Genomic DNA, 16,216 nt, shown 5'->3' on the forward strand with positions numbered 1-16,216 from the left:
AAGTGAAGGCTGGAGAGCTCAGGGAAATAAATATTACTGTTTCGAAAACAGTTCATATTATCGAAGAGGAAGACTGGAGGTCTTAGAAAACAAAAAGGTGGATAAATCTCTGGGATGAAATCAAGTGTTTTGCAGCATATCGTGGGAAGTTATGGAGAAAACTGTGAGGCCCCTAACAGAAATATTTGTATCATCTGTAACCACCTGCCAGAGGACTGGAGCTGGCTGATGTTATGCCTTTATTTAAGAAGGGCTGTGAAGAGAAACCTAGGAACTAAGCCTGTGAGCCTGACATCAGGGGGGGGTAAGTTATTGGAGGTGATTCTGAAAGATAGGATTGACACGCATTTGAAGAGGCAAGGAATGATTCAGGATAGTCAGCATGGTTTTGTGTGAGGTAAATCGTGTCTGACAAACTTGATAGAGTTTTTTTTGAGGAAGTAACCCAAAAGATTAGTGAGGGCAGAACAGTAGACATTGTTTTCTTGGACTTTAGTAAAGCCTTTGGTGAGGTTTCACACAGTGGACTATTTAGTAAAGTTAGATCACATGGAATTTAGGGTGAACTTGCCAATTAGAAACAAAATTAGCTTTACGGTAGGAGAGTGGTAGTGGAGGGTTGTTTTTTGGACTGGAGGCCTGTGATCAGTGGCGTTCCACAGGGATCAGTACTGTATCCACTTCTGTGTGTCATATATATAAATGATTTAGATGAAACATAGGAAGCCTGGTTAGTAAGTTTGCAAGTGAAACCAAAATTGATGGCATAGTGAACAGTGAAGATTATCTGAGATTACAAAGGGATCTTGATCGATTGAGTCAATGGGCTTAGGAGTGGCAGATGGAGTTTAATTTGGATAAATGCAAGGTATTGCATTTTGGTAAAACAAACAAGGGCAGGATGTATACAGCTAATGGTAGGGCCCCGGGAGCAGGGAGGCCTAGAGGTTCACGTACATGACTCTTTTGAAATTTGCGAGACAGGTAGTCAGGGTAGTTAAGAATATGTTTACCATGCTTGCCTTCATTGCTCAGACCTTTGAGTATAGGAGTTAGGTTGAGGTTGTACAGGACATTGGTATGGTCTCTTGGAGTACAGTGTGCAGTTTTGGTTGCCCAATTATTAAACTGGAGAAGATTCAGATGAGATTTGCCAAGATGTTGCTGGGACTGGTGGGTTTGAGTTATAAAAATAGGTTGGATAGTATAGGACCTTTTCCACTGCTGTGTAGGAGGTTGAGGAGTGACCTTTTAGAAGTTTATAAAATCATGAAGGGCATACATAAGGTGAATAGGAAAGGCCTTTTCCCTAAAGTGGGGAGTTCAAAACTAGGGGGCATATTCTTGAGATGAGAGGAGAAATATTTACAAAGGACATGAAGGAGAACTTTTTTTTATACGGAGTAGTTAGCGTGTGGAATGAATTCCCTGAGGAAGTGGTGGTTGCAGGTACAGTTACAACATTTAAGAGACATTTGGATAAATACATGAATAGAAAAGTATTGGAGGGGTATGGGCCAAATGCCGGCAGTCGGGTTGAGTTTCACTGGTTCGAAGGGTCTGTTTCCATCTTCTATGACTCTATGGTTCTAGTATGCTGAGTGGTGAGATGAAATAGAGTTTATGAGGCTCTCGTGCAGCACAGACTGTGTGGGCTGAAGGGCCTGTTTCTATGCTGTAAAATTCACATATCTCCATAACACGATTAACTGATGTTCCAGGACACCTATTGCATGTTTGGCCTGGAATCCAATATGAAATTTTCTTCATTACTTTTCAATAAGTTTATATGGAGACTGAGTGACTCAACATCTCCGCAAGGCATCTTCCAGAATCTCTGTTGAATGTCACTCCATACTTTCTGTGTCCTTACTATAATTTTGAAAACTTATTTTGTTTGTTCGAATTTTTTTAGGGTTTTATTTTGTCTGATCAGGATATCTAAATTGCTTTTGTGTAATCTGCTTGTAATGTGTTGTTTATTATTTTAATAGGTGCTGATCCACGAGTGAAGGTTAATACTGAATGTTTGGCTGTTCAAAATGAATTTCAACAGGTTTGTTGTCTTCTAGTTCAACTTTACATTCAACTGTGATGATAGGTGTGTATAATTCCTGTCATGTCAGTGGTGATTAATGATTGGACAACTCAGCTGTTGATCTGTGGTATCCATTCCAGTCAATTCCTTTCTCATTCCCTCGCTTGCTATTCAGACCCTTTGTAGAATGCCCCTTTTTTTTGGACAACAGTTTGGGCTAGCGATCTGTTCTAAGATACACCATAAGGTATTCTTCCACACTGCACTTGATGTAGCCAGCCAGAGGCCTCAAAGACCGGCTCCGTTGCTTCCTTAGTTATAAAGTCAAGTAATTGTAGCTGAGGCTGTAAACCCACTGCATAAATAATTGTACATCTTCATGTTTTATCAGAACACCACTGTGCAGGGAGTTCGACCCAACACATCAAAAACTGTACTCAAGATTATTGTGATCTTAGCTCACATCACCACATATAAACATTATGATGAAACCCTTTCACACTTGGCACAACACTTTGTAGAGAGGAGTAAACCTTTCAAGAAGTTAATGTTTGTCAGAATCTAACAGAACCAAATGTCATTTTCCTCTGATGTCAGAAACAGTAAAATGAATTATCGGATAACACAGTAGAGACTATAGCCCTTTGAAGTATTCATCAAGTTCATAATTATAAGTATAGACTCAGGGGATGCACAAAGACCAAGTCAAAGCATCAAGATCTTTTTAGGATTAGTTAATTAAGCGTCTTTGATCTTGATTTGAATCTAGACCAGAAAGAGAAGACCAGACTTTCATATCCAAATAAGGGAAATTAAATTCAGCAACAATAACCCGAATGCATGCAGGCTGACAATTCAAAAACTGCTTGAATTTGGAGATAGCTTGGCAAAGAAAGTAGCACAGTTAGTAATCTCAGAAAAGATATAGGCATAATTGTCGTGAGAACTAGAAAGCAGCAACAACAGTGTGCCTTTACATAATGCTTTCAATGATAAACTGCTGAAGAAGCAGTAATTGGCAAAAACAAAATCTGCACTATGGTAAAGCTGGAACTGCTTCAGAGGACCTGTCATGCAGTTTGGAAAGGACCTGCTTCAGGTGGGAGCACTGCACAGCAGATACTATTCCTTTGTCATTATTGGCAGGTGGCGCACTTACAGCTGGAAATGTGAATGTTCTTCCTGCTGTTCTTATCAGGAACTGAGTGGAACTGTTACCATGTGAAAACCAGCACATTGTGGCCCAATTTATAGTCCTATAAATCTGCCTTAAGCATTTCAGATAGGGATTGATGGCCATAATTATTGCCATTAATATAAATTAGATCCAAAAGTCCATCTGATGCTCTTTTATAATATGAATTGATTCTAGTGATCATGGTCAGGCCTGATTGTAGAAAAACTGATTCAGTGAAGCTGAAATAATGGTAATTGAATGAACAAAATGGTGTTGACCTCACATTCCAGACTGTTGGTGTTAAATGCAATTCATTGGATTGTAGATGTTGACCATGAGTAATGTCTTCTATATTTGACTTAACACATGATAGTGTGTTACTTAACACTCTGAATAGACCCATCTTAAATGGATCATTGAAATATAATTGCTAACTGGACTAAGTAGTCTTCTAGCAGACTCATCACCCCTCCGTACAAAAGCCTTGCATACAGAAAGACTTTGATAAGGTGCCACATAAGTGACACATAGCAAAGTCTGTGCAATCAGAAGACCATGAGGCAGTATGGTCTGAAAAATGGCTACAAAATGGAATGTTGATATTAGGAGAAGTTCCCAATTTTCATCAGTGATTTTGATTGGGAGATTTATTGGAAATTAGCTATATTTATGATACCAAAATAGAAGGGTCAATAAAATTGAAGGACACAGCCCAGACACGACAGAACAAATTAAACAAAGTATTTCAGTACACCAGAATTTAATAAAGTATAAAGCATTGCACACAGGAAAGAAAGATGTGCAAAATGAATGCCTTGTGACTAGTTCTGAAATATCTGAGGAGAGAATTGAAAGAGAACTAGGACCCTCAACCGACCCAACATTCAATATGCTCAGCCAATGCAGAATAATAATATACAAAGCTAACAGAATGTCGAACTGAAACAAAAGCAGAAATTGCTGGTAAAGCTCAGCAGATCTGGCAGCATCTGTGGACAGAAATCAGAGTTAGCTTTTCAGGTCAAGTGACCCTTTCTCAAACTTCTGAGGACTATTCTGAGAAAGGGCCACTCAACACAAAATATTATCTGTGATTTCTTTCCGTAGATGCTGCCAGACCTGCTGAGTTTTTCCAACATTTCTGTTTTTGTTTCTGATTTACAGCTGCAGCCGTTTGTTCAGTTTTTATTTGGACTGTTGAAATGCATGACCAATAGATTGGAGTACAAATGATCAAACTGTATCATGCTTTGGCCAGACCACACGGCGAGTGCCTAGGGCAGTTATCTGCAATAGTGCAAGCTGTGTTTCGGTGTGTAGCAATTTCATGTTGTGTCAGAAAATTGATGGTTCAAGTCCCACTGCGACAATTTGAACATAACGTCTTTGTTGGCATTCCATTCCAGTCCCAATGGTCTGGATGAAATGTTAAATGAAGGCCCCATGCTCTCTGTCAGGCGAATGTGAAAGATCTGAGAGCATGATTTCGAAGCAGAGAAGTGGAATTTACCTTGATGTCCTGGGCAATATTTCTTGCTCAATCAAGGGCTTAAGAACAGATTACTCAGTCATTATAAGATTATTGCTTGTGGGAGCTTGCTGTGCACAAATTAATTCCTATGCTTCCTACATTCCAACAGTGAAGATTCAAATTAAAGACTGAATTAGGAGAAGAAAACACTGCACTTAGTGGGGAGAAGGTGAAGATGTGCCTTCATGCAATGTAATCAACATTTAGCATGAATTTTGGAGCTGAATGGTAAAAGGAGCATTATGATAGAGCAGCAGAGGGACCTTGGCATTGTTCTGAAGGGAGATATTAAAATAAGCCATTTCCTATCATGTTGTGAAATAATCAGGATTTGGGAGTTTCAAGTCCAACATACGAATGGTCAAAGCTTTTAATTTATATTGTTTTATTTCTTATATATTAAGTTGACGGTCACATTCATTGTAAATAGATTTCTACAGCAGAATCTCTTCATTACATGAGTAATATAAGGAAAACAGGAAAGTACTCAAGCAGGAAATTAGGAGAGCAAGAAGGGGCCATGAAATGACCTTGATAAGTATGGTTAGAGAGGCTCCCAAGGCATTCCGTAGATACATTAAAAACAAGAAGACAACTAGGGAGAAGATAGGACCACTCAAAGATGAAGGAAGGAACTTGTGTTGGGGGGCACAGAATGTGGGTAAGATCCTAAATGAGTAGTTTGTGTTGGTATTCATCCAGGATAAAGTGGATAGTGAGATTTGTCTGGAACATGTTAATATGCTAGGGCATTTTGAGATCAAGAAAAAAAGTGGTGGTGGATCTGTTGAAGAGCATTAAGGTGGATTAGTCCCCAGGGCCCAATGGCATCTTCCCCAGGTTATTGAGAGAGGAAAGAGAAGGGATTGCTGAGGCCTTTACCAAGATCTTTGTATCCTTGTTGGCAACTGGAGACATTGTGGAAGACTGGTGAGTACCTGATGTTGTTCCTGTGTACGAGAAGGGAAATAGGCAACATCGAGGAAACTACAGACCAGTGAGTCTCACATCAGTGGTTGGGAATCTATTGGAGAGAATTTTTAGGGATAGCATTTTTGCACATTTGGAAAAGAATGGCCTAATTAGGGATAGTCAGCATTGCTTTGTGTAGGGCAAGTCATGTCTTATTAACTTGATTGAATTTTTTCGAGGAGATGACAAGGGTGATCGATGAAGATGGAATAGTGGATGTTGTTTAAATGGATTTTAGTAAAGCTTTTGACAAGGTCCCTCAAAGTAGGCTCATCCAGAAGATTAAGATGCATGGGATTCATGATGATTTGGCCACGTGGTTTCAGAATGGCTTGCCTGTAGAAGACAGATGGTATTGATGGAAGCATGTTTTTCAGACTGGAGGTCCATGGTTAGTGGTGTTCCACAGGGATCCTTACTGGGACCTCTGCTGTTTGTGATATGTATAAATGATTCAGATGAAAATGCAGATGGGTGGGTTAGTAAGTTTGCAGACGATACAAAGATTTGTGGATAGTGTAGAAGATTGTCAAATAATATAACAGAATACAGATCGGTTGCAGATATGGGCAGAGAAATGGCAGATGGAGATTAATCCTGAGAATTGTGAGCTGCTGTACTTTGGGAGATCAAATGTTATGGCAAAGCATACAATTAATAGCAGGACTGTAAACAGCATTGATATGCAGAAGGATCTTGGGGTTCAAATTCAGATCTCCCTGAAATTAGCCACTCAAGTAGATAGGGTGGTTAAAAAAAGGCATATGGCATACTTGCTTTTATTGATAGGGAAATTGAGTACAAGAGTCAGGATGCCCTGTTGCAGCTTTATAAGAATTTGGTTAGGCCACACTTGGAATATTGCATCAAATTCTGGCCACCACATTACAGAAAGCATGTGGAGGCTTTGGAGAGGGTGCAGAACAGGTTTATCAGGATGTTGCCTGGATTAGAGGGTTATGAGCTACAAGAAGAGGCTAGAAAAACTCGGGTTGTTTTCTCTTGAGTGGTGCAGGCTAAGGGGAGACTTGATAGAAATCTGTAAAATTATGAGATTCATAGATAGGGTTGATGGTCAAAATCTATTCACCAAAGTTGAAATGTCTGATACTAGGAGGTGTGCATTTTAGGTTAAAAGGGGAAAGTTCAAAGGGAATGTGAGGGGCAATATCTCTTACACAGAGAGTGGTAGGAGTCTGGAACACATTGCCAGAGATGCTGGTGAAGGCAGAGACAGTAGAAGATTTTAAGGGACTTTTAGATAAGGACATAAATGTGCAAGAATGGAGGGGTATTGACCAATGGCAGGCAAAAGGGTCTAGTTTCATTTGGCGCCGTGTTCAGCACAAAACTGTGGACCAAAGGGCCCATTCCTGTGCTGTGTTCAATTTTCAAACCTGATTACTGCAGGAATAAGTGAATGTCTGCCTTTCACTTTTTCTGCTCATGGGTCTTATTTACTCAAAATTGTATACGTTCCAGATTATAATTGTTTTTGTCAACTAGTCTGACTAAATAAATCCCTTTGGTTGTATTTGTGACCTGTTTTCTTTTCTGCATCTACACAAACCATCTTTCTCAAGATTACAGACTGCTCTGTCTGTGGATATCTCCACTTGTGTTGCTGATCCTGCACTGTTGTCAGGCTACCAGTTGACCTTAATTAGTCAGATTTTTTTCTGGATGGATTTTCCTCCCTTAATAAAGCTGACACTGGCAGAATTAGTATTTGCACCTCAAGGATGCCAATTAAATGTGCTCTTGTATTTGATAGTAATGCAAGTAAAATCGTAACATTTAGCAAATAGATGCAAACTGCGGTATAAACAGATGAATATAACTTTAGAATGAATATATTGATGAGGTAAACTATGACCTCAGTAGTCAAGTTCTCGATATTCACTGATGACTGACAATGTCCAGCACCACTTGCGACTTCTCAGATACTGAAGTAGTCCATGTCCATAAACAGCAAAACCAAGATAATATCCAGACTTACACTCTTAGAGGTAAGTATAATTTGCAACATACATCTGGACTAGCCGTACGAATACTGTGGCCGCAAGACCAGGCCAGAGGTTAGGAATTCTATAGTGAGTAACTTACCTTCTGTCTCTCTGTAGCCTAATCACCACCTAAAAGGCACAAGTCAGGAATTTGATGGAATATTGTCCACATACCTGGATAGGTGCCACATCAACAGCAGAAACTCAACACCACCCGGGACAAAGCAGTTTGCCTGATTGGCGCCACATCCAGTACCTTAAACATTCATCCCCTTCACCACTAACACACAGTGGCAACATTTTGTACCATCTGCAAGATGCCCAGTAATAACTGACCAAGGTTCCTTCAGCAGCACCCATGATTTCTCCAAAACCATGACTTCTACCATCTAGAAGGACAAAAACAGTAGATGCATAGGAACAACACCATTCACAAATTCATATCCAAACCACTCCCCATTCTCTGAGTTGGAACTATATCACTGTTCTTTCACTGTGGCTGGGTCCAAATCCTGGAATCCCCTTCCTAACAGCATTGTCGATGTCATTACATCCCAAACACTGCAGCAGTTCAAGAAGACAACCCTTCAGCACTGTCTCCAGGACCGATAGGGATGGGCAATATGTACCAGCCAAGCCAGGAACACCTGCATCCTAAGATTAAGGTTTAAAATCCCTCAGCTTGGGTGGTACAGCACAGAACTTGCTGCTCTGTAATGTCACCATTGTGCACAATCTATTAATAATATTTAACAGTAACTGACAAGAAAGTCCTGAACTTCAGTGAAGATCCAAAAAAAAACCTCTCATTTGAAGAGTATTGACTTGGCTCAGTGGCAGTATTTCCTAGTGTGCCTCAGAAGAACTTGGTTCACATCCTACTTGCGACTTGCAAACTATAATCTAAACTCCTGCTTCAGTCTGGGATTCAACTGAAGTTGCCTTTTGTTATGAGATGGTACAGTTAAACTCTGCCTGCCTGTTGAGGTGGGTTAGCTGCTCCCATTGTGCTATTTGCAGTTAATCTGAAATAATTCTAAGAAACTTAAATCTGTCAACTTCCACCAGCCAAAACAGATTAAATTTAGCCCATCGTAATTTGCCGATTGTCTGTTACGCCTGTCTGTAAGACATCAGTGATTGCATTTCACATATAATTAACTAACTCTAAATTTCTTTAAAACACACTGTGAGAGGCACTATGTATCTGCATTGTGTTTATTTCTTCAAATATCACCCAACAAAGTCTCAAGGTTGAATATTTAGTGGCGGTGACAATGGCCCACTTCACCAGTTGGATTCAGTGCCTGTTCTGCTGTAGCCATTCTCCAGAATCCCAACGGGATTTCCTCCCAGTCTGGCACTTAGTTCCCTGCTGTTGGGGATCATCTTGTAGTCTTCAGGACTGATGTGCTACCTCCAAACAGCACTTTGAGATGTCTTAACATGTTAAAGACATACAGTAGTCAGTGACTGAAAGGCAGAGAGAAGGGTTGGAGGGCTTGGAAAAGCGCTTCAAAAAACGTGAAATAATCAACAGAAACAACAGTTGTTTTTATTCAAGTAACACATTGTTAAGAGTATAAAAGTCATTGCTTAGGGGCAGTTGGAGATGAGAAATCTGAATGAGTGAGTGGGTGTGGGGGGTAAAATGACCTGAACTGGGTCCAGGTAATTTTGGTGGTTATGTGAAATTGCATTAGACTGATACCAATTCATATAATAACCAATCCAACGGCTGAAAAGCATGAACCAGTCTTTTTAACTTAGACTGAAAAGGAAACTCAAATGTATTTGAATAGCTAACATCCATTAGCTGATTGAAATGAAGCTGTGATTTAAACGTCAAACGTAGACTATCTCCAGTTGCTAATTCTGATCCTTAATGTGTTGCTTTTAGTGGTTTGAGACCTGTCGAGCTATTGTTTGGTTACCAGCAGGAATTCCCAAGCAGTGGAGGCCAAGGGTAAGTGAGGAACTCTCTCAACAATGTGGACTATTTCTGCGCTCTTACTGTGGCTCCATTGGTACACCAGAACATTTGCTGCCATTTCTTAATGCTCTGCATTTTACAAAGACACATAGTGTCTGCCATAACCTTGCTCCGACTCTTACTTACAATAACTTATGTGCTGTTTTTCTCTTGAAGAAACATTTGTGGAAACTGCCACTTTAAGGAGGAGAGAAAAATGGCAAACTGTTTTCATTAATGTCATGTTTATTCCCTTTGCTTGCAGAAGTATCCAATTGTAGCTGGTGGTGATGCCAAAAGAGCACAATTAACATGGAACTTTACAGCATAGAAGGGAACTATTCAGCCTAATATGTCGAAACTGCCTCTTGAATTAATTACCAGTTAGTTCCCCCTCTTCTGCTCTTTCCCCACTGCCCATATTTGTTCAGAAGTGGCAGGGGTACACAGCCATTTTAAGCTGTCAGGACAAACCCTGCAATGAGTTTTAAGCTTGAATAATGGTGACTAAAATAACTGTACAGAGGCCAGTATCCTGTCACCAAGCCACCCTTTATTTACTTGTGCACAGTGCACAAACTGTGCCAGCCAGCTCAGACTCAGTCTCTCAAACTGAGAAGATTTTAAATCTCCTGTTTATACAGGTCAGCTAGGTCTTCCTGATCGGCACAAGTTAACAAACCCAGTCAAGGATCTTGTAGTCAACAAGATCCACCTGGTCCCAATCACCACAGTGACAAATAAGCTTATTTTCTGTACTAGAGGTTGGTTACATTCCACTCCCGCACATCCCAGATGTCCAAGTTCTTCAAGGACCGCAACTTTCCCCCCACAGTGATCGAGAACGCCCTTGACCGCGTCTCCCATATTTCCCACAACACATCCCTCACACCCCGCCCCCGCCACAACCGCCCAAAGAGGATTCCCCCTCGTTCTCACACACCACCCCACCAAACTCCGGATACAACGCATCATCCTCCGACACTTCCGCCATTTACAATCCGACCCCACCACCCAAGACATTTTTCCATCCCCACCCCTGTCTGCTTTCCGGAGAGACCACTCTCTCCGTGACTCCCTTGTTCGCTCCACACTGCCCTCCAACCCCACCACACCCGGCACCTTCCCCTGCAACCGCAGGAAATGCTACACTTGCCCCCACACCTCCTCCCTCACCCCTATCCCAGGCCCCAAGATGACATTCCACATTAAGCAGAGGTTCACCTGCACATCTGCCAATGTGGTATACTGCATCCACTGTACCCGGTGTGGCTTCCTCTACATTGGGGAAACCAAGCGGAGGCTTGGGGACCGCTTTGCAGGACACCTCCGCTCAGATCGCAACAAACAACTGCACCTCCCAGTTGCAAACCATTTCAACTCCCCCTCCCATTCTTTAGATGACATGTCCATCATGGGCCTCCTGCAGTGCCACAATGATGCCACCCGAAGTTTGCAGGAACAGCAACTCGTATTCCGCCTGGGAACCCTGCAGCCTAATGGTATCAATGTTGACTTCACCAGCTTCAAAATCTCCCCTTCCCCCACCGCATCCCTAAACCAGCCCAGTTCGTCCCCTCCCCCCACTGCACCACACAACCAGCCCAGCTGTTCCCCTCCACCCACTGCATCCCAAAACCAGTCCAACCTGTCTCTGCCTCCCTAACCAGTTCTTCCTCTCACCCATCCCTTCCTCTCACCCCAAGCCGCACCGCCATCTACCTACTAACCTCATCCCACCTCCTTGACCTGTCCGTCTTGCCTGGACTGACCTATCCCCTCCCTATCTCTCCACCTATCTTCTTTTCTCTCCATCTTCGGTCCGCCTCCCCCTCTCTCCCTATTTATTCCAGAACCCTCACCCCATCCCCCTCTCTGATGAAGGGTCTAGGCCCGAAACATCAGCTTTTGGCTCCTGAGATGCTGCTTGGCCTGCTGTGTTCATCCAGCCTCACGTTTTATTATCTTATTTTCTGTACTACCTGTTTTTTTGCAATCAAAAGTACTTCACATTTATGTGCTACTTTCAAATGAAGCGCATGCCGCACTGATGTAGTTCAAATTTTTGTTTTTTGCAATATTATATGACCGCAGGTTTTAAATGCATGCAAAGCCAGTCTGAGTGGCTGTGCCTCACTGAGTGCTCTTTGACAGTAACAACTGACTGATGAAGAAATTAAGCTGTAACTGGAAATACTTGAACAGCATTATTTCCTGTCGAAGTCAAACAGGTTCATTTCTGCTTCAGCAAGAAGGAGCAATGGATTAAGCAAATTATGTCGGTGGATTTAAAACTAATTTTAAAATCACCATTTCTAACACATGAGGCTTGTCTTGAATAATCAAACAGGGATTATCTTGCAGCTTTATATCCATGCTGCTTTGAGAGGCTTTAAAAGTAGGAAGGTGGATTAAGCTGTGTTCTCTGGATTGTTGCTTAGCCTGTTAAATGGTAATTTAGTTCACAGGAACATTTGTGTGTTGGGGTTTTATTTGCCAAAAGTGTTGGAATGTTTTTGCTTTGCATGTGCCGATGTGTTTAATATTCTGGAGCAGTATGAGTTGCAGGATCTCTCTGCCGTTGTCATCCTGGCCTCTTACATTTTCCAGATTTCCACCAAAATATTGTGAGTGTGCCTTCCGCTATGTAATGTCTAAAATTTCCTCTCTAAATTTTTCCGTCTCCTTCTCAAAGAAGCTCATTAAAACATGTTGTTAACCAGGCTTTTGGCCACCTGGCCTAAAATGATTTGTTTGTCAAAGATCCCCAAGAATGCCTTGGGATGTTTAATTGTATTAAAGACCCAATATAAATTCACTGATACTGTATTTATACTTGTAAAATTCATTCAGCAACTTTCAAAAATAAATGGTTACTTGTATTTCTTTAAATCAAAGAGGTTTAAAATAATTTCTTCAGGAGGTGCCAGTCTCAAATATAAAAAAAATACTCAAGGACTAGAACGTTAGGTTGTAATACAATGTTTCCACAACCGTTATCCTGACTTAACGTCTGCTATTTCTTGATCTTTTCATCACAATCCTGTTTTATCCTTCTGTATTTTATTTAGATTGTTGTTTGTTGCAGAGGAGAGGCATAACATAGCTGTAGAAGAAAGCACACTAGATCAGTACCTAAGACAGAAAGGGATTGAGGGATATATTCACGGGATTAGATGAGGAGGACTGAGAGGCTGGTAATGTGAAACGTATGATTCAGCCCATGTTGGCCCAAGCTGATGTTTGTGTTTCTAACCTGTAAGTACTGTCTGACATTATAATAACATTCCAGTAATTGCCTTCCTGTATGCCTTGACCTTGTTATTCCTAAATTCAAATCTTGGCATCTTATACACACTTCTCCCCTGCATTGTTGCTTTGTTCAAATCTAAACAAATTTTATACCAAATTTATCTGCTTTCTTATTGGACAAAATTGCAACTGTTATTTCTTTCATGTTTTCTATTTGCAACCCTCTCGACCTTGATGTTTAACAGCATTTAAGTATTAGTTATTAATAGGGGGTTAATAATAGGGGGTGCCTAATACAATAAACTGCTTAGGCTGAAGCCTTTTTTAGTATTCTGACAGAATTTAATATTTTACTTCTTTCAGGCAGATAGGAATGTCAGCCTACATATGTCATATTTCTCACACATCCTCGTTTGCTAGTGCATGCTGTACTTGTAGGGACACCAGAACCTGTTCTTAACCATGCTTCATCCTTCTAAGGTCCCTTAAAGATGTTGAAACTGCTATGTTAGTTATATAGCACAGATTAGTCTGTTTCAACTTGTACAAACCTTTAAACAGATTCTTTTAAAGCAATATATTGTGTACTTTGTTAAGCTGGCATTTCTGAACATCTCAAATCAATGTCTTTGCATTGGAGCAGAAAAGTGATCTGCATGGGTTAAAGGCAGATGCACACAAGTTACAAAATTGAGTATGATTATTTCAGAATAGGATGGTTAATTTGCTTTAAAAATGAAGAAATGAAATCTGGTACTGAGCTGATAAGATGAATATTGACGGAAATGACTAGACAGTTCAATTGCCCCAGAGACTCCTGTCTAGCAACATGTTAACATTTAGATGGATTAGCTCAGAAGTTTTTCATAATAACTGTGGCAAGAGCAGATTTATTTTATAATTGTAACGAAATGCCACAAATTATTCTCACTGTGTGTAGAAGTGCATGCAATGAATTTAATTTACATATCATTAATATGGCCAAGCACTATTTCTAAGCATTAATCTGGTTCCATATTTGACTTGCTCGCTGACTCAGTTGAAGATTGTGAATAATATAAAATTAGTGTTTATTAAAATGTTCTCTTATAGAATTTTCCATGACTCAGAATAAACTGCATTCAGAGTAACATTGTGTTAAGCATATCACAAAGTCCTGCAACACAAGCATATTCACCCATCAATGAGCTTCTCACTGATAACCACACTACACAAAAGTAGACAAAAAAGCCTGAATAAAGCTAGCTCATACATGCACAATTGTTTTTTGAAGTTGCAGAAACAACTGTAAGATTTATAAAGACAATTGGAACTGCAGATGCTGGAGAATCTGAGATAACTCAACAGGCCAAGCAGCATATTAGGAGCACAAAACTTGACATTTCGGGCCTAAGGGTCATGGCCTGCTGTGTTCATCCAGCTCCTCACTTTGTTATCTGTGAGAATTATAGTCTCAATGTTCAGCTGACACCCAAATTACTTGGCTTTCTCCCTGCAATTTGAGATTATCTGAACCCTTTGATTAATTGACAGCATTAATGGGCTCCATTCTATTGTCTACATATTGATAAACAAGAAGCAAAAGCATTAGTACTACCCCTGAAAGCTCTTCCTGGCTTGTGGTGGTATTTGGGCTGAAAAATGCCAGTTCTCTGACTGGCAGCTCTTAGCAGTGGGATCCTTGTCTTCAAAGCTCTGGGAGTTGCTGAATCGCGTTTTAATCTTCTTTGCACTCCAGCAGTGATTGGTGCTGTGTGGATTAAATTCAGCCTGTGAATTGTTTTCATGACTCCTGGACTGCAGCTAGAGAATAGCACTGTTGGTTTGTCCACCTCCATTCTCAACAGGGCAAGATAGGGTGAGTAGGTTACTGCCTCCCAACTCCATCTGCTATAAAGAAAAAAATCATTCACGATGGACAAAATGTCATCTTTTCTGAGAAGGTACAGCTGAACCATGTAACAGTTCTATGCTTTACTGCCTGTGTATGTACAGCTTGAAAGCCTCAACACCTAGTTCTTATGTAGGTTGGAGCTGATTCACATTTCCTTACTGCTTGGAATATTTATGAGAAAACAGATTGTTCAGCAAAACCTTCTTGGTTTAACATCAATGAAATGAAGTGCTCTGTTGGTGACTTTATAGATATTCTGTACTCAAACTGTTCAGAGATATTATTACACACATCTGCATGTGGGACTTGAACTTGAGTTTCCTGACTCATAGATAGAGACTCGTATTATAAGAGCCTTTTGTTGTGATATTGTACGCTTGCTAAAACTCTGTTTATTAAATGCCCTGTTGCAGGTTTGGATAACGTTGGCAGATCATCACCTTCGAAGCATTTCCATTGACTGGGAAAAAACCAAGCATTTTTTTCTTAATGAGCAAAGAAACCCAAGTGAGGATGCATTAGAAATCCAGATAGACAAGGTAAGCATTCAGTAATTGAACTTTGTTATAATCCCTAGTCATTAGTGTGAAATTAATTGGAATTCACTGTAAATTAACATGAGACCTGAAATTAAAGGTAGACCTATTTAAACTCTATTGTAATATTAAGTTGTCACAAGAAGAAAATTGACAATGAAGTGGCCAGATCTGCTGCTGTGCTGCACCACAGCATGCGACAACATGAGCATTTTGTCAAGTAAAAGTCAGGTTGTGATAACTGAACTTTCAGTCACAAAGTAAGGACAGCTTCTTGAGGTTTTTTGCGGCTGAATGTATCATCAAACGTCTGGTCTAAATAAAAACATACCGGTCTTTAAATGTTTAGCACCTTTCCACGTAGCTGTCTTTCTACAGCAGACGACTCCAGACGTGGGTAAGTCTTTTTAATCCCTGGTAGCCTTAACCTCAATTTTACCATTAGAGATGTAGGCTCTTAAACGCTGCCTTGAACTGAAGTGTACTCACTTCCCATCTTTGATCTGGCATTTTGTTTACTTAAGAACATGCTTGGGTCTATGTCCAGATCTTATCTGGGATTGAATTCCCTATTTGGTGGCAATCTTTTATGTGGATGGCCTCCAAGTTCTTCCCCTCAAGTGTTTATTCCATCAAATACTTGCCTTTCACAATTGTAAATATTTTGCTTAGGTCAATCCCTCTTCAAAAGAAGAGTCTGTTTATCCTTTGCTGCTAAGTATTACTCTGCATTTCTAAAACCCACCCTTTTAAAGAAAACAGTTTTATATCCTTGCCTGTGCTTCTGTACCTTTTCTGTAGCATGGCAAGCAGAACCCTACACTCTATTCGTGATGGA

At 40.5% G+C, this 16,216-nt stretch overlaps 1 protein-coding gene across 2 annotated transcripts in view; it reads left to right on the forward strand.

Annotated features, from left to right (window-relative positions):
• LOC125462980 (TBC1 domain family member 30-like) overlaps positions 1–16,216 on the forward strand; it is an 86,108-nt gene that overhangs the window by 14,404 nt on the left and 55,488 nt on the right. For both annotated transcript variants that reach the window (XM_048553547.2, XM_048553546.2), the window contains exons 2-4: positions 1,995–2,056; positions 9,625–9,690; positions 15,256–15,381. In XM_048553547.2, the coding sequence (XP_048409504.2) occupies positions 1,995–2,056; positions 9,625–9,690; positions 15,256–15,381 (254 nt within the window). The remainder of the gene's footprint in view (positions 1–1,994; positions 2,057–9,624; positions 9,691–15,255; positions 15,382–16,216) is intronic.

This window comes from Stegostoma tigrinum, chromosome 21, assembly GCF_030684315.1.
Source record: "Stegostoma tigrinum isolate sSteTig4 chromosome 21, sSteTig4.hap1, whole genome shotgun sequence".
Lineage (NCBI taxonomy): Eukaryota > Metazoa > Chordata > Chondrichthyes > Orectolobiformes > Stegostomatidae > Stegostoma > Stegostoma tigrinum.